At 41.9% G+C, this 26768-nt stretch overlaps 2 protein-coding genes across 6 annotated transcripts in view; one reads left to right on the top strand and one right to left on the bottom strand.

Moving 5' to 3' along the window:
• ubr1 (ubiquitin protein ligase E3 component n-recognin 1) overlaps positions 1–15838 on the bottom strand; it is a 44273-nt gene extending 28435 nt beyond the window's left edge. Inside the window, exons 1-4 of the mRNA XM_071365976.1 lie at positions 15505–15838; positions 14477–14736; positions 13871–13949; positions 13635–13745 (exon numbers count right to left, since the gene is read on the bottom strand). Coding sequence (XP_071222077.1) covers positions 13635–13745; positions 13871–13949; positions 14477–14736; positions 15505–15549 — 495 coding nt within the window. The 5' untranslated portion in view covers positions 15550–15838. The remainder of the gene's footprint in view (positions 1–13634; positions 13746–13870; positions 13950–14476; positions 14737–15504) is intronic.
• Positions 15839–16098: 260 nt separating this feature from the next.
• Positions 16099–26660, top strand: LOC139553541 (ataxin-3-like). 5 transcript variants are annotated; one of them, XM_071365982.1, is made up of 11 exons: positions 16099–16229; positions 16811–16975; positions 17069–17113; positions 23690–23775; positions 23912–23978; positions 24076–24163; positions 24263–24398; positions 24577–24761; positions 24951–25107; positions 25235–25290; positions 25394–26660. In XM_071365982.1, the coding sequence occupies exons 2-11, from the start codon at positions 16922–16924 to the stop codon at positions 25444–25446; spliced, it is 927 nt and encodes a 308-aa protein (XP_071222083.1). In that variant the 5' UTR covers positions 16099–16229; positions 16811–16921; the 3' UTR covers positions 25447–26660. The 5 variants fall into 5 exon arrangements, with proteins under 5 accessions (XP_071222083.1, XP_071222082.1, XP_071222080.1 ...); XM_071365981.1 differs by having other exon boundaries at positions 16218–16304; positions 24577–24746; positions 24984–25107; XM_071365979.1 differs by having other exon boundaries at positions 16218–16304; positions 24577–24746.
• Positions 26661–26768: the final 108 nt, after the last annotated feature.

Genomic DNA, 26768 nt, shown 5'->3' with positions numbered 1-26768 from the left:
CTCTATGGGGGTGCCACAGTGTTCAATTCTCGTGCCAACTTTCTCTGTAAACATCGATGATGTCGCTCTTGCTGCTGGTGATTCTCTGATCCCCCTCTACGCAGACGACACCATTCTGTATACATCTGGCCCATCTTTGGACACTGTTAAATAACCTCCAGACGAGCTTCAATGCCATACAACTCTCCTTCCGTGGCCTCCAACTGCTCTTAAATGCAAGTAAAACTAAATGCATGCTCTTCAACTGATCGCTGCCCACCTGCAACAAAGCATCCTTCACTCATGCTGCCAAACATACCCTCGTAAAACTAACTATCCTACCGATCCTTGACTTTGTCATTTGCAAAGTAGCCTCCAACACTCTACTCAGCAAATTGGATGCAGTCTATCACAGTGCCATCCGTTTTGCCACCAAAGCCCCATATACTACCCACCATTGCGACCTGTATGCTCTCGTTGGCTGGCCCTCGCTTCATATTCGTCGCCAAACCCACTGGCTCCAGGTCATCTATAAGTCTTTGCTAGGTAAAGCCCCGCCTTATCGCAGCTCACTGGTCAACATAGCAGCACCCACCCGGAGCACGTGCTCCAGCAGGTATATTTCACTGGTAACCCCCAAAGCCAATTCCTCCTTCGGCCACCTTTCCTTCCAGTTTTCTGCTGCCAATGACTGGAACGAACTGCAAAAATCACTGAAGCTGGAGACTCATATCTCCCTCACTAGCTTTAAGCACCAGCTGTCAGAGCAGCTCACAGATCACTGCACCTGTACATAGCCCACCCAACTACCTCATCCCCATACTGTTAACTATTTTGCTCCTTTGCACCCCAGTATCTCTACTTGTACACTCATCTTCTGCACATCTATAACTCCACTGTTTAATTGCTATATTGTAATTATTTCGCCACTATGGCCTATTTATTGCCTTACCTCCGTTATCCTACCTCATTTGCACACATATAGACTTTTCTATTGTATTATTGACTGTATGTTTGTTTATTCCATGTGTAACTCTGTGTTGTTGTTTGTGTCGCACTGCTTTGCTTTATCTTGGCCAGGTCGCAGTTGTAAATGAGAACTTGTTCTCAACTAGCCTACCTGGTTAAATAAAGATGAAATAAATCAATAAATCAATATATATATATATACAGTGGGGAGAACAAGTATTTGATACACTGCCGATTTTGCAGGTTTTCCTACTTACAAAGCATGTAGAGGTCTGTAATTTTTATCATAGGTACACTTCAACTGTGAGAGACGGAATCTAAAACAAAAATCCAGAAAATCACATTGTATGATTTTTAAGTAATTAATTTGCATTTTATTGCATGACATAAGTATTTGATCACCTACCAACCAGTAAGAATTCCGGCTCTCACAGACCTGTTAGTTTTTCTTTAAGAAGCCCTCCTGTTCTCCACTCATTACCTGTATTAACTGCACCTGTTTGAACTCGTTACCTGTATAAAAGACACCTGTCCACACACTCAATCAAACAGACTCCAACCTCTCCACAATGGCCAAGACCAGAGAGCTGTGTAAGGACATAAGGGCTAAAATTGTAGACCTGCACAAGGCTGGGATGGGCTACAGGACAATAGGCAAGCAGCTTGGTGAGAAGGCAACAACTGTTGGCGCAATTATTAGAAAATGGAAGAAGTTCAAGATGACGGTCAATCACCCTCGGTCTGGGGCTCCATGCAAGATATCACCTCGTGGGGCATCAATGATCATGAGGAAGGTGAGGGATCAGCCCAGAACTACACGGCAGGACCTGGTCAATGACCTGAAGAGAGCTGGGACCACAGTCTCAAAGAAAACCATTAGTAACACACTACGCCGTCATGGATTAAAATCCTGCAGCGCATGCAAGGTCCCCCTGCTCAAGCCAGCGCATGTCCAGGCCCGTCTGAAGTTTGCCAATGACCATCTGGATGATCCAGAGGAGGAATGGGAGAAGGTCATGTGGTCTGATGAGACAAAAATATAACTTTTTGGTCTAAACTCCACTCGCTGTGTTTGGAGGAAGAAGAAGGATGAGTACAACCCCAAGAACCCATCCCAAACGTGAAGCATGGAGGTGGAAACATCATTCTTTGGGGCTGCTTTTCTGCAAAGGGGACAGGACGACTGCACCGTATTGAGGGGAGGATGGATGGGGCCATGTATCGCGAGATCTTGGCCAACAACCTCCTTCCCTCAGTAAGAGCATTGAAGATGGGTCGTGGCTGGGTCTTCCAGCATGACAACGACCCGAAACACACAGCCAGGGCAACTAAGGAGTGGCTCCGTAAGAAGCATCTCAAGGTCCTGGAGTGGTCTAGCCAGTCTCCAGACCTGAATCCAATAGAAAATCTTTGGAGGGAGCTGAAATTCCGTATTGCCCAGCGACAGCCCCGAAACCTGAAGGATCTGGAGAAGGTCTGTATGGAGGAGTGGGCCAAAATCCCTGCTGCAGTGTGTGCAAACCTGGTCAAGAACTACAGGAAACGTATGATCTCTGTAATTGCAAACAAAGGTTTCTGTACCAAATATTAAGTTATGCTTTTCTGATGTATCAAATACTTATGTCATGCAATAAAATGCAAAGGAATTAGTTAAAAATCATACAATGTGATTTTCTGGATTTTTGTTTTAGATTCCGTCTCTCACAGTTGAAGTGTACCTATGATAAAAATTACAGACCTCTACATGCTTTGTAAGTAGGAAAACCTGCAAAATCGGCAGTGTATCAAATACTTGTTCTCCCCACTGTATATATACACTGCTCAAAAAAATAAAGGAAACACTTAAACAACACAATGTAACTCCAAGTCAATCATACTTCTGTGAAATCAAACTGTCCACTTAGGAAGCAACACTGATTGACAATAAATTTCACATGCTGTTGTGCAAATGGAATAGATAAAAGGTAGAAATTATAGGCAATTAGCAAGACACCCCCAATAAAGGAGTGATTCTGCAGGTGGTGACCACACACCACTTCTCGTTCCTATGCTTCCTGGCTGATCTTTTGGTCACTTTTGAATGCTGGCGGTGCTCTCACTCTAGTGGTAGCATGAGACGGAGTCTACAACCCACACAAGTGGATCAGGTAGTGCAGCTCATCCAGGATGGCACATCAATGCGAGCTGGGGCAAGAAGGTTTGCTGTGTCTGTCAGCGTAGTGTCCAGAGCATGGAGGCGCTACCAGGAGACAGGCCAGTACATCAGGAGACGTGGAGGAGGCCGTAGGAGGGCAACAACCCAGCAGCAGGACCGCTATCTCCGCCTTATTTCACAACTTTCAATTCTATTTATCAAAATATATGTTTGTAAACGTACCATTAAAAAGTAACATGATGATTGAGTGTCTTTATAGCTGCACCATGATATTTGCATTTCTACTAAGTAAACCTACAATTGGTCCCCACTATTCCACCCGCTAAAAGCCCTCCTCATCCCGAGTTGGATTGTCATCCCAATGCCCGGCAGACCACCCCCGACCCCCCGGATCCCATAGCCCTGAAAAGACTGGGATCCATCCTTCGGAAAGAGCACACAGTGCCATTTACAGAACAGAAGTAGATCAACCGCCAAATGCATTTCCATCTCCCTCACCTCGATTTGTATTATATATTTATTTTTTTGATGGCTATATATTTTTTAAATCCCGTTTCTTATTTTCCATAATTAGCCATTAATATTTGTAGTAATGTAGGCAATTTATGCAAAGGATTTTACCTCTCACCAGTCTCGCCATTACCAAAATTACATTATTGCAAGCAATTATTATATTAGCAAAAAATTATTGTGAATCATCCTATATTGTCCCTAACACCTTTTACTCCTTCGCAACAGTTGTGGGATACGCACCTACACACTCAAACCTTTCCCCCACATAACTATAGGCTCACATTCTCAACAGTTGCACCATCCCAGAGCCCAACTCAAGAAAGATCTTGATTTACGACTGCATATACAGGTGCAGCTGTATGAGAAGGCCTGCAAGACTGTGCAAAGAAAATGGGCAGAAATGGGGAGATTTTATTAACCATTGTCATGTCCAGGATGATGGGAGGTCAAATGTACCCCTTTTCCCTGAAAGAACCACAACACTGTCCCCCGTATTGACCATATTCCCAAGCATCTCCATGCAGTCAGACTTTTGATTTTGTGCCACCAGGGCCAAAATAATATACCCCCTCTGAATGTCCGAGTGTGACCCCCTCCCCATGGGTTACTGCAGCTAGTGTTGCCAGCACTGCAGCTAGTGTTGCCAGCACTGCAGCTAGTGTTGCCAGCACTGCCACTGCCTGGGTGGGGGGCACCCCACCGGAATCCCCACCGGCTAGGTACAAGGTCGTCAAGGTTCTCATAAGCAGCTTTGAGAATTTCCTTGTATAGAATGCTCTCCCTTTAGGGGGCTTTGGCTTTGCAGGACCAACCCTGCTTTTGTGTTCCAATTAGTTATATTTGAAGAAATATAGAAAAGCTATATTTTTGTTGTATTATTACAATCCATAACCAGGCTAGAATTGTGTTTCATTATTTTCCTCGTCTATAAGAACTTCGTAATTTTTTAAAAATAGACATGGAGTAGTCTTTGTGTCTCTGAACAACTGGTTATCAATATATAGTTTATCGATGACGAAAGCTACTCGTTTCCATTTTAATCTATTTTCCTTGAAAATTGGACACAGAACTTTACGTCGTTCTGCAATTTCCTTCGGGAACTGGTCATTCATGCCAATTTTGGTCCCAGCAAGTCTTTTACGCAGGCTTTTAACCATTATTTTATCTTTAAAAGAAGCAAATTTGGCAACGATTGGGCGTTCATACCTCTGCCCGAAGCGGTGTGCACGTTCGAGTTGGATTTTGTTGATAGCTTCGCGTGGAATCTGAAGCTCTCTAAGGAGGAACTCTAACTACAGATTCAGGAACTTCTCATTTTTTCTCTTGGATACCTGTAAGTACGAGATTCTCTCTCATGGATCTAGTCTGTAGGTCAAGTAAGGCTTCTCTCAGAACAGTGTACTCCTTTTTAAGTTCATTCATTTCGATTTCAATCTTATTGACTGTCCCTTTTAGTTTGTTTGTATCTGTCTCCAATGTCGCAGCTTTTTCATCACACATCTCGAGGCTTGCCTTCAACTCTTTTATATCCTTACTGACTAATTCAAGCATACCCAGTTTGTAATTTATTGATTTTAACAAATCGGTTTTGACCTTTACCATTCCCGGTGGTGAAAATATTAAATTGTCTGTGTCTGTAGAAGGGTCACATTTTCATTTTGAAATAGGTTCCCCTGTCTTACTCTCCATCATGTTTAGGTGTTGCTTGTTTTCGTAATATTTGTCGATACATTTCTCTAGTCTTAAGATTTGTTTTGTTATCCAGATTGAAGGTTATCACCCACCAGATTGTGTAGTGCTAATATTTAGTCTAACTTTCCGATATTGAATATTACGTTTTTATCTTGAGGTGCTCTACATAACTACGTTCAGTCTGCCATCTTCAGTCCGCCATTACCTACAACTCTGGTTGGACGTAGTGCCAAATTGACTAATCTCTTAACAAAAGAGGAAGACAAGACTAACTTCTAAACTGTACACTACATAATATGGCATAGACTAGGTTGGACGATATACCGTTTCGTAATAGAGACGTTAAGGCCGCACGATTAATCGAATTCAGATCGAAATTGCGATACCCATATCACAAGAGACTGCGATTATCTCCTTTCTTTGACACTACGTTAAAAATAAACTATGGTACCTCCTCCAAATGCGCTAGCCTCATTCAATCTCTACATGCACAGAGGATGCTGACCAATAACAAGCGGGCTCTCTTACTCTGCATGGCATGCACACGCTTGCCAATCACAAGCTTCCCCGCTTAGAGCGCGCAGTTAGACGCTGGAAAGGGCTTCACATTGTGTCGGAAACACGAGTGCTGCTAGTGCCAACGAGACCACCGATTTGGTGACAGAGCATCTTCAGTGGTATGGCAGCATTTCGGCTACAGGCAAACCGATGTCAACCAAATACAAGTGTTATGGAGACAACACCACACATGTATTCAATAATTTGAAGAACCATTCCCTACTTTATGACAATTGCAAGGTGAAATGTTTTTTTTAAATTAATCGACAGCAGAAAAGCCTCTCAGCCACCTATGTTAAGCAGGCATTGACTGCTGATGCGTTTAAGTTTAACACCCTACAAAAAAACATCCCGCCTACACATAGAAATCCCAGAAGATATCACCTATCACAAACAAAGATATGATTCCTATTTATACAGTCAGGAAAGACGGCTTCAAGAACATGATAAACATTGCTCATTTGGCTTGTCAACTAAAACCCTCAAACTTTTACAGATGCACAATTGAGCACATCCTGTCGGGCTGTATCACTGCCTGGTACGGCAACTGCACCGCCCACAACCGCAGGGTTCTCTAGAGGGTGGTGTGGTCTGCACAACGCATCACCGGGGGCAAACTACCTGCCCTCCAGGACATCTACAGCACCTGATGTCACAATATGGCCAAAAAGATCATCAAGGACAGCAACCACCCGAGCCACTGCCTGTACACCCCGCTATCATCCAGACAGCGAGGTCAGTACAGCTGCATCAAAGCTGGGACCGAGAGATTGAAAAACAGCTTCTATCTCAAGGCCATCAGACTTAAATAGCTATCACTAGTACAGAGAGGCTGCAGCCTAGGTACACAGACTTGAAATCATTGGCCACTTTAATAAATGGAACACTATAGTCACTGTAATAAATGTTTACATATCTTGCATCACTCATCTCATATGTACATACTGTATTATAAACTGGGTGGGTCGAGCCCTGAATGCTGATTGGCTGACAGCCGTGCCATATCAGACCGTATACCACGGGTATGACAAAACATTTATTTTTATTACGTTGGTAACCAGTTTATAATAGCAATAAGCCACCTTGGGGATTTGTGGTATATGGCCAATATAACACGGCTAAGGGCTGTGTCCAGGCACTCTGCGATGCATAGTGCATAAGAACAGCCCTTAGCCGTGGTATATTGGCCAAATACCACACCTCCTCATGCCTTATTGCTTAATTCTATACTATCTACTGTATCTTAGTCTATGCCACTGACATTGCTCAACCATATATTTATATATTCTTAATTCCATTCCTTTACTTAGATTTGTGTGTATTTGGCATTCGTTGTGAAAATGTTAGATATTACTTATTAGATATTGCTATACTGTTGGAACTAGAAGCACAAGCATTTCGCTAAACCTGCAATAACATCTGCTAAAAACGTGTATGTGATCAATAAAATGTGATTTGATAAACAAGCTGGACAGGAGATACAAAAGTATTGGTATAAGTCTCTCACTGTTGCCGCCTGCTACCGACACCCCCTCAGCTCCCAGCTGTGCCCTGGACACCATCTGTGAATTGATCGCCCCCCATCTAGCTTCAGAGTTTGTTCTGTTAGGTGACCTAAACTGGGATATGCTTAACACCCCGGCAGTCCTACAATCTAAGCTAGATGCCCTCAATCTCACACAAATCATCAAGGAACCCGCCAGGTACAACCCTAAATCCGTAAACATGGGCACCCTAATAGACATTATCCTGACCAACTTGCCCTCCAAATACACCTCTGCTGTCTTCAATCAGGATCTCAGCGATCACTGCCTCATTGCCTGTATCCGCTACGGGTCCGCGGTCAAACGACCACCCCTCATCACTGTCAAACACTCCCTAAAACACTTCTGCAAGCAGGCCTTTCTAATCGACCTGGCCCGGGTATCCTGGAAGGATATTGACCTCATCCCGTCAGTTGAGGATGCCTGGTCATTCTTTAAAAGTAACTTCCTCACCATCTTAGACAAGCATGCTCCGTTCAAAAAATGCAGAACTAAGAACAGATATAGCCCTTGGTTCACTCCAGACCTGACTGCCCTCGACCAGCACAAAAACATCCTGTGGCGAACTGCAATAGCATCGAATGGTCCCCGCGATTTGCAACTGTTCAGGGAAGTCAGGAACCAATACACGCAGTCAGTCAGGAAAGCAAAGGCCAGCTTTTTCAAGCAGAAATTTGCATCCTGTAGCTCTAACTCCAAAAAGTTCTGGGACACTGTAAAGTCCATGGAGAACAAGAGCACCTCCTCCCAGCTGCCCACTGCACTGAGGCTAGGTAACACGGTCACCACCGATAAATCCGTGATAATCGAAGACTTCAACAAGCATTTCTCAACAGCTGGCCATGCCTTCCTCCTTGCTACTCCAACCCTGGCCAACAGCTCCGCCCCCCCCCCGCTGCTACTCGCCCAAGCCTCCCCAGCTTCTCCTTTACCCAAATCCAGATAGCAGATGTTCTGAAAGAGCTGCAAAACCTGGACCCATACAAATCAGCTGGGCTTGACAATCTGGACCCTCTATTTCTGAAACTGTCCGCCGCCATTGTCGCACCCCCTATCTCCAGCCTGTTCAACCTCTCCTTCGTATCATCTGAGACATCTGAAAGCTGCCGCGGTCATCCCCCTCTTCAAAGGGGGAGACACCCTGGACACAAACTGTTACAGACCTATATCCATCCTGCCCCTGCCTATCTAAGGTCTTCGAAAGCCAAGTCAACAAACAGATCACTGACCATCTCGAATCCCACCGTACCTTCTCCGCTGTGCAATCCGGTTTCCGAGCCGGTCACGGGTGCACCTCAGCCACGCTCAAGGTACTAAACGATATCATAACCGCCATCGATAAAAGACAGTACTGTGCAGCCGTCTTCATCGACCTGGCCAAGGCTTTCGACTCTGTCAATCACCATATTCTTATCGGCAGACTCAGTAGCCTCGGTTTTTCTAATGACTGCCTTGCCTGGTTCACCAACTACTTCGCAGACAGAGTTCAGTGTGTCAAATCGGAGGGCATGTTGTCCGGTCCTCTGGCAGTCTCTATGGGGGTACCACAGGGTTCAATTCTCGGGCCGACTCTTTTCTCTGTATATATCAATGATGTTGCTCTTGCTGCGGGCGATTCCCTGATCCACCTCTACGCAGACGACACCATTCTGTATACTTCTGGCCCTTCCTTGGACACTGTGCTATCTAACCTCCAAACGAGCTTCAATGCCATACAACACTCCTTCCGTGGCCTCCAACTGCTCTTAAACGCTAGTAAAACCAAATGCATGCTTTTCAACCGGTCGCAACCTGCACCCGCACGCCCGACTAGCATCACCACCCTGGATGGTTCCGACCTAGAATATGTGGACATCTATAAGTACCTAGATGTCTGGCTAGACTGCAAACTCTCGAGAGTCGGCTTTCTATTTCGCAACAAAGCCTCCTTCACTCACGCCGCCAAACTTACCCTAGTAAAACTGACTATCCTACCGATCCTCGACTTCGGCGATGTCATCTACAAAATAGCTTCCAATACTCTACTCAGCAAACTGGATGCAGTTTATCACAGTGCCATCCGTTTTGTTACTAAAGCCCCATATACCACCCACCACTGCGACCTGTATGCTCTAGTCGGCTGGCCCTCGCTGCATGTTCGTCGTCAGACCCACTGGCTCCAGGTCATCTACAAGAATATGCTAGGTAAAGCGCCGCCTTATCTCAGTTCACTGGTCACGATGGCAACACCCACCCATAGTACGCGCTCCAGCAGATGTATCTCACTGATCATCCCTAACGCCAAAACCTCATTTGGCCGCCTTTCCTTCCAGTTCTCTGCTGCCTGCGACTGGAACGAATTGCAAAAATCTCTGAAGTTGGAGACTTTTATCTCCCTCAACAACTTTAAACATCTGCTATCTGAGCAGCTAACCGATCGCTGCAGCTGTACATAGTCCATCGGTATATAGCCCACCCAATTTACCTACCTCATCCCCATACTGTTTGTATTTTATTTACTTTTCTGCTCTTTTGCACACCAGTATCTCTATTTGCACATGATCATCTGATGATTTATCACCCCAGTGTTAATCTGCTAAATTGTAATTATTCGCTCCTATGGCCTATTTATTGCCTACCTCATGCCTTTTGCACACATTGTATATAGATTCTCTTTTTTTTCTTCTTTTTTCCCCCTACTATGTTATTGACTTGTTTATTGTTTACTCCATGTGTAACTCTGTGTTGTTGTCTGTTCACACTGCTATGCTTTATCTTGGCCAGGTCGCAGTTGCAAATGAGAACTTGTTCTCAACTAGCCTACCTGGTTAAATAAAGGTGAAAAAAAATTGGGGACTAGGGCTGACACCAATTAGTCGACTGGTCAATTGTTTGGTCATTAGCCTGTTGGTCGACTGAGATTGTTTAAGTCAAGCAGCTCTCATGAGGACCGCCACAGGAAAGGAAGACCCAGAGTTATCTCTGCTGCAGAGGATAAGTTCATTAGTTACCAGCCTCAGAAATTGCAGCCCAAATAAATGCTTCAGAGTTCAACTAACAGACACATTAACATTAACTGTTCAGAAGAGACTGTGTATCAGGCCTTCATAGTCGAATTGCTGCAATGAAACCACTACTAAAGGACACAAACAAGAAGAAGAAACTTGCTTGGGCCAAGAAACACGAGCTATGGACATTAGACCGATGGAAATCTGTCCTTTGGTCTGATGAGTCCAAATTCGATATGTTTGGTTACAACCGCTGTGTCTTTGTGAGATGCAAAGTAGGTGAACGGATGATCTCTGCATGTGTGGTTCCCAACATGAAGTATGGAGGAGGAGGTGTGATGGTGTGGGGCTGCTTTGCTGGTGACACTGTCTGTGATTATTTAGAATTCAAGACACACAACCAGCGTGGTTATCACAGTATTCTGTAGCGATATGCCATCCCATCTGGTTTGCGCTTAGTGGGACTATCATTTGTTTTTTAACAGGACAATGACCCACAACACACCTCCATGCTGTGTAAGGTACTATTTGATCAAGAAGGAGAGTGATGGTGCTGCATCAGATGACCTTGCCTCCACAATCACCCGACCTAAAACCAATTGAGATAGTTTGGGACGAGTTGGACCACAGCCGACAAGTGCTCACCATATGCTGGAAAAGCATTCCAGGTGATGCTTGTTGAGAGAATAACAAGAGTGTGCAAAGCTGTCAAGGTAAAGGGTGGCTACATTGAAAAATCTAAAATATATTTTTATTTGTTTAAAACTTTTTTGGTTACTACATGATTCCTTACGTGTTATTTCATAGTTTTGATGTCTTCACTATTACTCTACAATGAAGAAAAACTTTTTTACTAAGAAAAACACTTGAATGAGTAGGCGTGTCCAAACTTTTGACTGGTACTGTACATGGAAAAATGCACGTTTAAAAAATACACGCTTAAGAACAGACGACTTTCAGTCGACCAAGATTTGTTTTTTGTCAGGGACAGCCCTAATTGGGACAGTGACATTTTCTGTTTTTTTTGGCTCTGTACTCTAGCACTTTGGATTTGAAATGATACAAATGACTATGAGGTTAAAGTGCAGCCCGTCAGCTTTAAGGGTATTTTCCATCCATATTGGGTGAACCGTTTAGAAATTACAGCACTTTTTGTACATAGTCCCCCCATTTTAGGGAACCAAAATTATTGGGACAAATTCACTTGTGTATTAAAGTAGTCAAAGGTTTAGTATTTGGTTCCATATTCCAAGCACACAATGATTACATCAAGCTTGTGACTTGACAAACTTGTTGGATGCATTTGCTGTTTGTTTTGGTAGTGTTTCAGATTATTTGGGGCATAATATAAATTAATGGTAAAAAATGTAGTCATTTGAGTCACTTTTATTGTAAATAATAATATAGTATGTTTTGTGATGGTGAGAGGTTAGAATGTCTTGGGGGTATATTTGTGCTTCTGTAACTTTCCTCATTATTCACGATTCATTCAGGACTATCTGTAATCTGACAGTAGGCTACGTGTTACATGTTAAGGCACTGACTTATATTTCAATTATAATAATGATTGAGTCTACTTATACAATCATACGCTTCCTAATTGGGGCGGCAGGGTAGCCTAGTGGTTAGAGCGTTGGACTAGTAACCGAAAGGGTGCAAGCTCAAATCCCTGAGCTAACAAGGTACAAATCTGTCGTTCTGCCCCTGAACAGGGAGTTAACCCACTGTTCCTAGGCTGTCATTGAAAATAAGATTTTTTTCTTAACTGACTTGCCTAGTTAAATAAAGGTGTAAAAAAATTAATACAAAAATATTTAAAATTTTCAAAAATCCATCTGCAGTCTATGGCTGCCTGAATAAATAATTAACTTAGGTTATTTAATAACTCAATAGTAAAATAAGAAATCAGAACTAATGTTATTAATTAAATGAATAAGTGCTGTGCTTATAGCACACTATATTATGTTAAAAATGAATCATGTTTCATATGTAGGTGTAATAATCATATCTATTATCATATGTGTAACAATGTTAGAAAATATTTGTTTAATTTGTTTTTGTATTCAGTTAGCACAGAATGTAGTAATTCATATGATCTCATTTTAGAAGTGATGTTCTCCACCCTGACACCCAAGAAGACTCAAGGTTGTAATCGCTGCCAAAGGTGCTTCAAGAAAGTACTGAGTAAAGGATCTGAATACTTATGTAAATGTAATATTTCAGTAATATTTTTGTTTTATATAAATTTGGGGTAGTGTGTGTAGATTGATGAGGGGGGAAAAAAGTATTAATCAATTTTAGAACAAGCCTGTAACCTAACAAAATATGGGAAAAAGTCAAATACTTTCCAAATGCACTGTAAGACCACAATCAGAAGTGTACAGACTATCAAAAAGAACACAAACGTTATTCAACACATAGGCAAAATAACACATAGGTAGAGCTACAGTCAGTTTGTCTGTTTATCTATTCTAGACACCATGTCACACTACCATGTCAAAACAGGGGATGTAATCTATCACTAGACATTAGGTCTGGGACATCACCCGCCTGAGAGCTTCCTTGTTTGAGACCCAGACAGTGTTGTCATGTGATGTGTCACTAAAAAGCAGCCTACAGGGCAGCGGCCAGCCTTCAATAGAGGCACCTGCTGTTTACGGATAGAGGCAATGAGCCACATGGGCCTTTGTGTTTGCTCACCGCTCCTGATCTTATCAGAGGAAGGCCCAGTAATCTCAGCACACTGGGTAAGGAAAGCCAGACAACACCTGGGCTGGGCTGCATAAGTAATCAGTACTCAACCACTTTTGTTTCATGACCGTTCACCACACTGTTCAATGACTTGAATGCCCCTCCATTTAGGCCTATTTATAATTGTTTCTTATCAAGATTATCAGCAAAAACCATTCCATGTTGATATGGAAACATTGTTGATGGATGATAATAACATAAGTGGACCAAATTAAATAGAACGTCAGTAGACTGCCTTTATCTCATCCCCTTATTTTCCATAAGGCCTCTCTGCAACCACCCTCCCTCTGTCATTCCAGCTCTAATTTGTTTTGTGATGGAGGCTGACCAAGTGTCAATTTCCCAGACACTTTCTTGTTGAAGGCCAAAAGTGCATTCTCCAACTCAAGACAGGAAAAGAAGCACAGAGGTCATCAACACAGAATGGAAAAATAAAATGTGACCCCCCCCCCCCCCCTTCTCTCTTCCGGCTGTTATGAAACGCACCGTTTCCATGGCAGTGGCAGCCCCTGGGTCGTGTTTGGAGCAGCAGGGCCCAGTCTTCCAGGCCTCCAGATCCCCACAGTCACAGAACCCCCCTCCTGATGAAGCGTGCATCTATAAGAATCACACAACATCAGTAATGGACACGGACAGCAGGTGAGATTTCACGAGATGTTATCAACACTTATGTTAAACACTAAAACCATCCAAAAAAAACACGTTTTAAAACGGGAACTTACTTTATAACGATGGCCCTTGTGCACACTGTCCTGGAAGCAGTCCATGCACAGTACGCATGTGGGATCTATCGCACAGTCCCTGTAATCAGACCCGCAGGAGGTTAGAGTCGTAATTTGATCACACACATCTCAACAGTTGGCTCGAAAACACAGTCACACACTAAAATCTGATACAGAATTAACTTAACTATTAATTAGAGCCAGTTAGGCTAAGTACTGTAGTGTTGTAGTGTGTGAGGTGACCAAAAGGTAGGCCAATTAGGTAATACTAGAACTGCAGCTTTTGCAAATCAATTCTAAATAACTATTTTGATATATTTACATTGATCTTTGAACCACATTACTAGTCGAGTTAAGAGGGGGAGAATATATCTATATATTTTTTAAATAAGTCACCTTCAGAGCTTATATCTAATCGGGTTGCTAAAAATGTCATCACCTTACAGTACGTTCATATGGTCAACAGATTCTTCATATTTCTGTTTCTTGACATGCCATCGCCTTACAACTACTGACTGAGTTGGTTCAAAAGTTATGAAATCGCTGTCTGATAAGCAGGTGTCTTAATGAGCATTGATGCATGACAATTAGTAAGCTGGTTCTGACCTGCAAGAGTAGACAGTCTCCCCCTCCTTGAAGACACGTCCACAAAGCTGTGAGGAGGCACTGCCCTGCTGGAGCTTCTCCAGGCCAGCCTGAGGGTCCTCGCCGAACAGGAAACACTCCAGTGGCTGCAGAAGACGGCTCTGCACCACTTCCTCCTCCTCCTGAGAGTTGGACTCCACCTCCAGGCAGTAGATCTGTGGCACCTGCTCCACCACGAAGCGGAGCATCTCTGCCCCGCAGTCGGCAGCATCCCGCCATCTCTGCAAGACATGAGAGGGAGAAGAGCAACATCCGGGTTAAATGCACACTAATCGAGACTCTTTCTACTTGAGGCAGCATATATATATTTATATATAGGTGATAGTACATCAAAAGGCGGTCTTGAACCACCTTCTTCTTGAATGATAAAAACATCTTTGTTATACAGTGTTCTGACAAAAAGCATTAACCTAGCAAGCTCAAATTAAAACACACAAACACTTTTTTAAATAGGCAGTGTTTAGCCATAATTATGACTTTGTGGCTGTGGTAACTCGTGATGACAGAGGCGAGATGGTCATGGCTAGAAAGAATACTGTTTGTCAAATTAACGTATCCCACACACACACGCTATAAGCTAACGTTAGTCACAGATCCTGACCAGCAAGATTATCCGTTGCTGTGTGACAACGTAGCTAGCTAACTAACTACCATCAAGAACATCTGAACTAACGTTAGCTCTATGAACACAATTCATAATTAAAGTACCAGACATATCTTAACTAGCTAGCTAGATAGATAGATAGGTAATGCGATGCCCACCAAAATAGTATTCTTGCAACATTAGCTAGCTAGCTCCAGTAGCTAGTAAATGTTGCTAGCGTTAGCAGGTTAGCAAACTTGAAAAGGGGTGCGTAGAAGAGCGTCCACCAAGTAAAACGGGAACTGACTCAAATATAGTGTAAAACCATATCATCAGTAAAATATAAGATAGATCAAGACAAAATACGCGTGTAATTTACAGAAATTACATTTAGAGCATACCATACCTTACTGAGCTCCAGTCCGTTTAACGATGTTTCACCTTCCGCCATATTCCATTTGCCGTAAAACTGTTGATGTCAGGGAGTGAGACTGTGGGGAGACGTTTGAGTTATTTTTGCGACTGTCCTCGACCTCGCCTAGTCATGGCAAGGAGGGATTCAGCTTTTGTGAGATGTTACTTTTTGTAGCAGGTTAGGAGAATTAACATAGCAGGATGCTTCGGTTAGGGAAGAGGGTAGATCTAGCTCAAATGCAACACTTTTCAACGTTCGACGTTAATTTGACAAACGTTGTATTCTTTCTATCCGTGACCACCTCGCCTCTGTCGTCACTACTTACCACAGCCACAAAGTCATACTTATGTCTAAACCACGCCTATTAAAAAAAAATTGTATTCTTAAAATCCGATTTTAAACTTAACCTTAAATTAAGACCAAAAAGCAAAGGTTGCTTTCATGAAATGTTACTATATATTTAGCCATTTTGACTGTGGTAACTAGTGACAACCCTTCACCTCTGAAACTGCTATGAAAATAAAGGCTAACTAGATATAATACACAGATTGTATTCATGAATCGAATTGTACACCAAGACGTTGATATTCTTGTTCATGCCTATCTGTATCACAAAACTCTAGCTAGCCAGTTAGGCAATTTGGCAAGTGTCAACAATAACAAACGAATACTGAGAGTTGATTGGCTGTTTCGTCCTGAACCCAGCAGGGTCGAAGGTAAGATCACATTATTTGGTCAGAGTATGACGTTTAGTAGGACAATTAAACATGGAGTCAATCTTTCATGAGAAAGTAAGCTTGTCTGTTTTCTTTCGATTATTAAGTTCACCGTATGTGCATTCCGACCGTTTTAAAATAACTACGTTTGTTATCTAGCTAAATTGCACCAATTTACAGCTGAAGTATATCGACGGGTTTGCCTTCTTTCTAGCCAGCTTGTTAAATTATAGCTAGCTAACGTTAGTTAGTTTAATTATCTTTTTGTCCCAGTTTCCAACTTGTCTCAACTTTTAGTAGAGCTGACTAGGGAACGTGATAACGTTAAACGTACATTAGCGAATTACAAAATGCGCCCTCGATGCTTTGAACTGCTATAAATGTGTGGATAAGTTAGCTAGCTAGCTACATGGCCTAATTATAGCTAGCTAGCTATAGTTTGCGTAATTTCTGTAAATTAGCTGGCTAGTTAACGTTAGTTAATAAGCTAGGTTACATATCTAGCTTCAGTAGCTGCTGTTGACCCATTTTCTAGCAGTCTGTGGTACAATTTTGATTTATGTATTCATTCTCATTTACAGCAAGAGGGCTCCCTGTGTGCTCAGCATTGCCTTAACAACCTTCTGCAAGGCGAGTATTTCACCCCCGTGGACCTGTCGTCCATCGCCCATCAACTGGATGAAGAGGAAAGGATGAGGATGGCGGAGGGTGGTATGGGTAGTGAGGAGTACAGAACCTTTTTACAGGTATGGGAGGGGTCTGGGGTTTATGATACATACAGTAGTTGTTTATTAGTAGCTTTTAGAATGTTCATGCTCTTTATTTGTGTGTATTTGCAGCAGCCATCTGGTAACATGGATGACAGTGGTTTCTTTTCTATACAAGTGAGTAACAAAGCGAACTATCATGTAGTATAAGGTGAAATACTGTATTCTAATCCTCATGATTACACTGTGGGTGTATGTGTATACACACACAATACCAGGCAAAAGTTTGGACACCTACTCATTCCAGGGTTTGTTTATTTTTTCTATTTTCCACATTGTAGAATAATAGTGAAGACATCAAAACTATGAAACAACACGCATGGAATTATGTAGTAACCAAAAAAAGTGTTAAACAAATCAAAATATATGAGGTTCTTCAAAGTAGCCACCCTTTGCCTTGATGACAGCTTTGCACACTCTTGGCATTCTCTCAACCAGCTTCATGAGGTAGTCACCTGGAATGCATTTCAATGAACAGGTGTGCCTTGTTAAAAGGTAATTTGTGTAATCTCTTTCCTTCTTAATACGTTTGAGCCAATCACTTGTGTTGTGACAAGGTAGGGGTGGTATACAGAAAATATCCCTATTTGGTAAAAGACTAGGTCCATATTATGGCATGATGTCACGAGAATTTTCAATCACAATGATAATAACTAACAATCAATAGCTTTGACCAATCCCCAAGGTTTGTAAGACCATGGGTTTAATAATTATTAGGCAAAGACTCAGCTTATGCAAAAGGTTAGTACAGTTTATTCACGAGAACGTTCTGAAGTCCATAATACAAAGACATCCATTTTATAACTTGCTCCCCACATACACACATACCTCCACACAAACAGTAGATATCCTACGCATATACATACACACGAACAGTAGGTGAGTTGTATCCTTCCCCAGAGTTCTCACCACTGTTTATCACTACCCAGCCAACAGTTCCATTCCCCCGAGATTAGAGGAACCTTGAGAAGGACTCCCTGTCCTATCATAAGTTTCTCAGAGTTCTAGCCAGGTCGGGTCAAACACAGTTCAATTGTTCTCGGTATTTTCTTAGGTCTGTATTTTCTTAGGCACACACATACACACACATTTCTCTCCCTCACAGGTCTCTTCTGAAACTTGTTGGACTTACGTTTAATACTTTAATTATTCATTATACATGCTACATAAACTAATAATCACTAATTAGTTACGTTTCAGGGTGGGATCCTTTAATCATTACCTTTAAGCATATAATTCCCTTTTCACATGAACAGCTCAAATAAGCAAAGAGAAACGACAGTCCATTATTACTTTACGACACGAAGGTCAGTCAATCTGGAACATTTCAAGAAATGTAAAAGTTTCTTCAAGTGCACTCTTAAAAACAATCAAGTGCTATGATGAAACTGGCTCTCATGCAGACCACCACAGGAAAGTAAGACCCAGAGTTATCTCTGCTGCAGAGGATAAGTTCATTAGTTACCAGCCTCAGAAATTACAGCCCAAATAAATGCTTCAGAGTTCAAGTAACAGACACATCAACACTAACTGTTCAGAGGAGACTGCGTGAATCAGGCCTTCATGGTCGAATTGCTGCAAAGAAACCACTACTAAAGGACACCAATAAGAAGAAGATACTTTTTGGGCCAAGAAACACGAGCAATGGACATTTAGACTGGTGGAAATCTGTCCTTTGGTCTGATGAGTCCAAATGTGATATTTTTTGTTCCAAACGCCGTGTCTTTGTGAGACACAGAGTATGGAACGGATTATCTCCGCATGTGTGGTTCCCACCGTGAAGCATGGAGATGGTGTGGGGGTGCTTTACTGGTGACACTGTCAATTATTTATTTACAATTCAAGACACACTTAACCAGCGTGGCTACCACAGTATTCTGCAGCAATACGGCATCCCATCTGGTTTGGGCTTAGTGGGACTGTCATTTGTTTTTCAACAGGACAATCACCCAAAAGACACCTCCAGGCTGTGTAAGGGCTATTTGACCAAGAAGGAGAGTGATGGAGTGCTGCATCAGATGACCTGGCCTCCACAATCACTCAACCCAATTGAGATGTTTTGGAATGTGTTGGACCGCAGATTGAAGGAAAAGCAGCCAACAAGTGCTTAGCATATGTAGGAACTGCTTCAAGACTGTTGGAAAAGCATTCCAGGTGAAGCTGGTTGAGAGAATGTCAAGAGTGTGCAAAGCTGTCAAGGTAAAGGGTGGCTACTTTGAAGAATCTAAAATATATTTTAAATTAACACTTTTTAGGTTACTATATGATAACATATGTGTTATTTCATAGTTGTCTTCACTAATATTCTACAATGTAGAAAATAATACAAATAAAGAAAAAACCTTGAATGAGTAGGTGTGTGTCAACTTTTGACTGGTACCACATATATGCTCTCAACAATTTAATGTGTAAATCTAACCAATGTTTCGGCAGGCAGTGCCTTCAGGGTTACATAAATGTAAATGTAAATAATGAATGCTTGAACCAGGTTAGTGCAATTAGTGCAACCAATCAAATAACTTTTTTATTTGTCACATGCGCCGAATACAACCGGTGTAGACCTTACCGTAAAATGCTTACTTACAAGCCCTTAACCAACAATGCAGTTCAAGAAATAGAGTTAAGAAAATATTTACTGAATAATCTAAAGTTAAAATAAGTAACAATATAATAAGAAGGATTACTTTTAAATTCAGAAAGTATGTCTGTGGGGAAAGATCTGACACTTCTGTTTTTCTCAATGATATTAAAATCCGCATTGGGAAAAAAGGCGCAAGTTTAAGTTTGTTCCACCTGAGCGAGTCTGACCACAAGACAGAGACCACTATGATGACACACCAAATGTGTTTGATGGATTGCGGGAAAAGAGCAGGAATAGCTTGGACTGTAATCTACAAAAGCCTATGTCTTCTAATGGTGCATCCAAAGATTATCCAACTTGAATAAACGCTTGGAGGTAAGGATGACAGCAGTGGTGTAGTCTAAGGTGATATGGATTTAACTTATTATTGATTTCTAAACAGCGCATTGTGAATCACACTGCTGCTCTACAGTATCATATAGCTATTTGCGCCTTACGGATTGTGGTTGTGGATGGCTGTTCACAAATCTAAATGTGTATTTGAACCCATTAATGGTTGAATTCAGAAGTTTAAGCTGCCTATTAGTCCGTTTTTTTTTTTTTAAATGCGCTCTTTTGAAAAATGCGCTCTTTCAACAGCTGCATAGTGTGGATCCAAGTCTATGGAATAAAAGTGGGGCTTTTATTGCTCAATCTAATGCTGATTTAAAAAATAAAAAAATGAATCCATAGGCCTAATAGACACATGCTAAACTTGCACACTTTTGATAGACTTAAAGGGGCAATCTGTAGTTTCTACATCCATTTTTGGACTTATAAATTATATATCCTTTGGTTCTTGAAGAATATAGTTCAACTATCACACTCCATGAGAACCCAAAATATAAGCTTGTTTTATTTCAATGTTTGTAAACATTGTACATGTAAATGAACACCATATAGCCTCATAACATGGTTAAAACAATTTTATATCATGGATGGTCAGTCCTCGCAGCGTAGCTCTGTCTATTTAAGCTGAGAGTAGTTACATTTCTCCAGGCCGATCCCTCAGCTTTTTATCCAAACCAGGTGGGGCGACCGTTTTTGTTTAATCTGTGGATTTGCCCTTTAAACAGCTGCATATAATCAAGATATCAAAGTGTCACCATCAAAAAGGTAAACAATAGGCCTTAAGCAAATGCCGCATATGGCATTCATTTTTCACATGTAAATAGCACTTTTCAGGAGTGCTCAAAGCATGCCATTCCATGAGCACAGCATTTATTTTTCAACTCGAATCAATGAGCTCAATCAGTTCTCCATGACAACAAAATCATAAACAATGAGGGGTGGCTAGTAAGTCCTTACTTTTGGGGTCATGCTTAGGCAAAACAGTTAGGCTAATCTATATTTCCAAGTCCTATTCTTGAAGATCTACGGGTATAACATTTATTGGAACGACTGGAATTCTGATTGACTTTGGTTTTTAATGTAAAGATATAAATTTATTTGTATTATACAGTTGAAGTCGGAAGTTTACATACACTTATGTTGGAGTCATTAAAACTAGTTTTTCAACCACTCCACAAATGTCTTGCTAACAAACTATAGTTTTGGCAAGTTGGTTAGGACATCTACTTTGTGCATGACACAAGTAATTTTTCCAACAATTGTTTACAGACAGATTATTTCACTTATAATTCACTGCATCACAATTCCAGTGGGTTAGAAGTTTATATACACTATGTTGACTGTGCCTTTAAACAGCTTGGGAAATGATGTCATGGCTTTAGAAGCTTCTGGTGGGCAAAATTACATCATTTGAGTCAATTGGAGGTTTATCTGTGGATGTATTTCAAGGCCTACCTTGCCTCTTTGCTTGACATCATGGGAAAATCAAAAGAAATTAGCCAAGACATCAGAAAAAAAATTGTAGACCTCCACGAGTCTGGTTCATCCTTGGGAGCAATTTCCAAACGCCTGAAGGTACCACGTTCATCTGTACAAACAACAGTACACCAGTATAAACACCATGGGACCACGCAGCCATCATACCGCCCAGAAAGGAGACGCGTTCTGTCTCCTAGAGATGAATGTACTTTGGTGCGAAAAGTGCAAATCAATCCCAGAACAACAGCAAAGGACCTTGTGAAGATGCTGGAGGAAACGGGTACAAAAGTATCTATATCCACAGTCAAACGAGTCCTATATTGACATAACCTGAAAGGCCGCATAGCAAGGAAGAAGCCACTGCTCCAAAACCGCCGTAAAAAAGCCAGACTACGGTTTGCAACTGCACATGGGGACAAAGATTGTACTTTTTGGAGAAATGTCCTCTGGTCTGATGAAACAAAAATAGAACTGTTTGGCCATAATGATCATCTTTGTTTGGAGGAAAAAGGGGGAGGCTTGCAAGCCAAAGAACACCATCCCAACCGTGAAGCACGGGTGTGGCAGCATCATGTTGTGGGGCTGCTTTGCCTGCAGGAGGGACTGGTGCACTTCACAAAATAGATGGCATCATGAGGCAGGAAAATTATCTGGATATATTGAAGCAACATCTCAGGACAGTCAGGAAGTTAAAGCTTGGTCGCAAATGGGTCTTCCAACTGGACAATGACCCCAAGCATACTTCCAAAGTTGTGGCAAAATGGCTTAAGGACAACAAAGTCAAGGTATTTTTAGTGGCCATCATAAAGCCCTGACCTCAATCCTATAGAAAATGTGTGGGCAAAACTGAAAAAGCGTGTGCGAGCAAGGAGGCCTACAAGCCTGACTCAGTTACACCAGCCCTGTCAGGAGGAATGCGCCAAAATTCACCCAACTTATTGTGGGAAGCTTGTGGAAGGCTACCCAAAAAGTTTGACCCAAGTTAAACAATTTAAAGGCAATTTTAGTAGTAGTTGTTTCTTTGCAGCAATTCAACGATGAAGGCCTGATTCACGCAGTCTCCTCTGAACAGTTGTGTCTGATACTTGAACTCTGTAAAGCAGCAGAGGTAACTCTTGGTCTTCCTTTCCTGTGCTTTCTTCATGAGAGCCAGTTTCATCATAGCGCTTGATGGTTTTTGTGACTGTACTTGAAGAAACTTTCAAAGTTCTTGACATTTTCCGGATTGACTGACCTTCATGTCTTAAAGTAATGATGGACTGTTGTTTCTCCTTGCTTATTTGACCTGTTCTTGCCACAATATGGACTTGGTCTTTTACTAAATTGGGCTATCTTCTGTATACCACACCTACCTTTTTTCACGACACAACAGATTGGCTCAAACGCATTAAGGAAAGAAATTCCATAAATTAACTTTTAACAATGCATACCTGTTAATTGAAATGCATTCCAGGTGACTACCTCATGACGCTGGTTGAGAGAATGCCAAGAGTGCAAAGCTGTCAAGGCAAAGGGTGGCTACTTTGAAGAATCTCAAATATAAAATATATTTTAATTTAACACTTTTTTTGGTTACTACATGATTCCATATGTGTTATTTGAAAAATAGCAAAAATAAAGGAAACCACTGGAATGAGTAGCTGTGTCCTGGATGGCAGGAACCTTGGCCCCGGTAATGTATTGGGCAGTACACACTACCCTCTGTAGTGTCTTACGGTCGGATGCCGAGCAGTTGCCATACCAGGTGGTTATGCAACCGGTCAGGATAATCTCAATGGTGCAGCTGTACAACTTTTTAGGATCTGGGGACCCAAGCAAAATCTTTTCAGTCTCCTGAGGGGGATAAGGTGTTGTCATGCCTTCATGACTGTCTTGGTGTTTTTGGACCATGATAGTTTGTTGGTGATGTGGACATCAAGGAACTTGAAACTCTTGACCTGCTCCACTACAGCCCGTTGATGTGAATGGGTGCATGTTCGGTCCTCCTTTTCCTGTAATCCACAATCAGCTCCTTTGTCTTGCTCACGTTGAGGGAGAGGTTGTTGGCCTGGCACCAAACTGCCAGGTCTCTGTGATCTCCTCCCAATTAACACTGTGAGGGGGGGTGTCATAGTAATTGGGGTAGTGAGCGATGGAAAAAAATGTTTTTATTTTTTTGAACTGTTACAAAATAAATAGATTACAATATGTCAAGATAACCTCTTGATGACACTGACAACTTTATTATGTGGTCTCACCATCAGGTTATCAGCAATGCATTATCAGTGTGGGGTTTGGAGCTGATCCTCTTCAACAGCCGAGAGTACCAGAGCCTTATGATAAACCCAATGTAAGAACCCTGTGGATGTGATACAAATCATCATAACCTTTGTATGAAGTTGTTTGTTTTCTATCTTGAAATTTCACTTTTCACACATTTTTCATATGGTCTATCAAATTTGAAATAATGTTCTTTCCTGTTTCAGAAATGAAAAGGCATTCATATGCAACTACAAGGAGCACTGGTTTACAATACGAAAACTTGGGCAACAGGTATAAGTTGCGATTTTACTATTTATAATTGATTTCCCTTCAGACATTTTGGGCCAGTTGATATAGCCAGCTGATTTAACCCTATTTGTCATTGCAGTGGTTTAATTTGAATTCATTGTTGACTGGACCAGAGCTGATATCAGACACATACCTAGCCCTCTTCCTTGCACAGTTACAACAAGAAGGTAAAACAACCTGATATGTTCATATCTTTTTGTGTTTACATTTTTGTGGTCTTAATTTATCAAAGTTAGCTAGTTGGTCAAAGGCCTGTCTTCTTTCAGGGTATTCCATATTTGTGATCCGAGGAAATCTCCCGGAGTGTGATGCAGAGCAGATTCTGGGGATCATGAAGGTGCAGCAGCAACAGAGACCCAAGCTGATTGGAGAGGATGAGGCTCAGTCGAGTAGTGGCATGGGGTAAGAGGAAGAGGCCTCCAGAGTGACAGTAGTTTTCGCCAAACCACAAATTACCACCATTCCCTCATACTGTCAGATTCATGCAGCATCTTGAACTTTAACCTCTAGAGTCATTAGTTGGTAAGGGGAGAGAATGAACCTCTTTGAGACACTGACAATTTCTTTTCACCCTGAGCAGCAGATCATCAGGGCAGGGTAGTGTGCTGGAGGCAGGCCCTGGTGTGGTAGAGGGGGTGGTGGATGAGGATGAGGAGGAGTTGAGGAAGGCCCTGGCCCTGAGTAGACAGGGAATGGAGGTGGAGGATGAAGAGGCTGATCTTCGCAGGGCCATACAGCTCAGCATGCAGGGTAAGGCTTTATTGGGTAAGCAACCGTAACAAAATCACACACACACACACACACAACCACTTTGATACATATCCTGGTTTAGACCTGTGTATATAAACAGACTGCTAACAAATTCATTATGCAATTTGCACCATGTATGGCAATATGATAAAAGTATCCCCAAACTAACACTAAAATGAGTAATTTGTTTGTGTGTCTGCCTAGGGGCAGTAATGAGCAATATGTCAATGCCAAAAGGGGGACTTGTTGCTAAAACGACATCGTCCGGCCAGGCACCAGGGAGTACTACAGGAGGAGCACCTCTGAGTGAGAAACTCTCAGCTGAGGAACTGCGACGGAGGAGACAAGCCTACTTTGACAGGTAAGCGCTGCACCATCTGGAATATTTATTATCCTGTGGGTGTTTATATGTTCATGGCTGTGTGTGGTTACAAAAAAATAACCAGACTAGACAACGCTAACCTGTAGATCCACTGTTTACCATACAGACAGTCCCAACAGCTGGCTCAGCCCACTTCACCTCAACAACCAACAGAAAGCATAGGTAAGGGGGAAATGAGCTCATACAGTAATACTTGCATTGCTGAATAATAATAATAGGTTGAGACTTAAACTCCGAGCATCTTCCCTTCCCTCACATTTTTCAGGATCCGGGAAGAGTGGCACAGAGGAAGATGCACAAGCCAAACGCAGCCAGTGAGGTGGAGGGTGCTCCAGCAAAAGCCTACGTTGACTACTACCTGCCTCGACTGGTACCTCCTTCATGGGGCAGCCTCACCCCCTCCTCTAACCCTTCCCATAAGCGAACGTATAGCCGGTCAGAAGGCTGGCACACCTCCCTTGGCTAGTTCGCTGACAGGTTGTAGAGAAGAGAATAACAACAAAGAATAAATAAAAGGTGCTAGTCTACTCTAACACAGACTTGAACCTGAGGCCGGGAAGAGCGACGATAAAGAATTAAAATGCCGTTATTCCAAGTCTGTGATGGCTTTTCTGCCACAGCGCCTTGTATTTCTAATTTGTGGTTTGTTTTTTATTCCTACGCTTATTGTTTTCCGCTGGGAGGGGTCTTAATGGAGCCTACCGTGCCGAGGTGTGTTTGGTGGGTGGATGGGCAAAATGGTGAGGTGTGTTACGAGAGAGGAAACCAAGAATTACCTAGGATAATCCTCTAGCCTTCAGTATGGGAGTGCTACATGGGACCACTAGTTCAATAGACGTAGAGGTTTGGTAGAGACCATGATAGTCTCTTGCCTTCTTTCACTTGGGTCTTGTAAGTGGTCACCCCCTCAAATCATAAAATAATAGATTTATATCCAGTAGTGAGGTGAATTTATTTTTAGCTGTATTACTGCATCTTCTAAAGAAACATATAAGCAGAATTTTAAAGGGCTGATCCGACTTGCCCTAGCTAGTTAATTAACCACCATCTGGAACTCACCATCTAAACTCCTTAGTCATATGTTTTTGTAATTTTTATTTTGTCTTTTGAAGTAGTATAGACAAACGCTATTTTAATACAGTGATAACATGATCAATGCTGTTTACAATTATCGTATTTACGTGGAATTTTCCGGTTTGGATACGCTAATCCAAAGCATGTATTACACATCCCATGTAGAGTTTGAGCTGTGCTCAAAGTTGACTTCTCTGGAAATTCCATGATTTCATTCCCTTTTTCTTGAAATTGTTCTTGTTTTGTTTGAGAGCAAAATTTGAACTAGAGTTGCGGTGCCACAATGCTTTTAGTTTTTTAAATGATTGCATCAATTTCACTTCTTGATATTCTTCAATAGGCACTAAACAATCAGATGTTTGTTATACTCCACATCACCATTTTATTAAATCATTTTCTTTCATTTGCTGTATCTAAACGTTTTCTTTCCAGGAATAAAATATTTGCTCCTACTGAAATCTTCTGGAATCTTGCTTCATTGATCTATAGCTGAATTGTTTAATTACATCCTTGTCCTAATTTAAGTTGAATAATTTCCACCTTTCAAAGTGGGTACATCAATTGTC

The sequence above is a fragment of the Salvelinus alpinus genome, chromosome 25, assembly GCF_045679555.1.
Source record: "Salvelinus alpinus chromosome 25, SLU_Salpinus.1, whole genome shotgun sequence".
Lineage (NCBI taxonomy): Eukaryota > Metazoa > Chordata > Actinopteri > Salmoniformes > Salmonidae > Salvelinus > Salvelinus alpinus.
This window is presented reverse-complemented; position numbering and strand designations above follow the sequence as displayed.

Coding starts and splice junctions, on each gene's coding strand:
- LOC139553541 (XM_071365978.1), top strand. CDS start 16,281: ATGGAGTCAATCTTTCATGAGAAA. Junction 24,164..24,262: donor TGCACAGTTACAACAAGAAG/GTAAAACAACCT, acceptor GTCTTCTTTCAG/GGTATTCCATATTTGTGATC. Junction 24,399..24,576: donor CAGTCGAGTAGTGGCATGGG/GTAAGAGGAAGA, acceptor CACCCTGAGCAG/CAGATCATCAGGGCAGGGTA.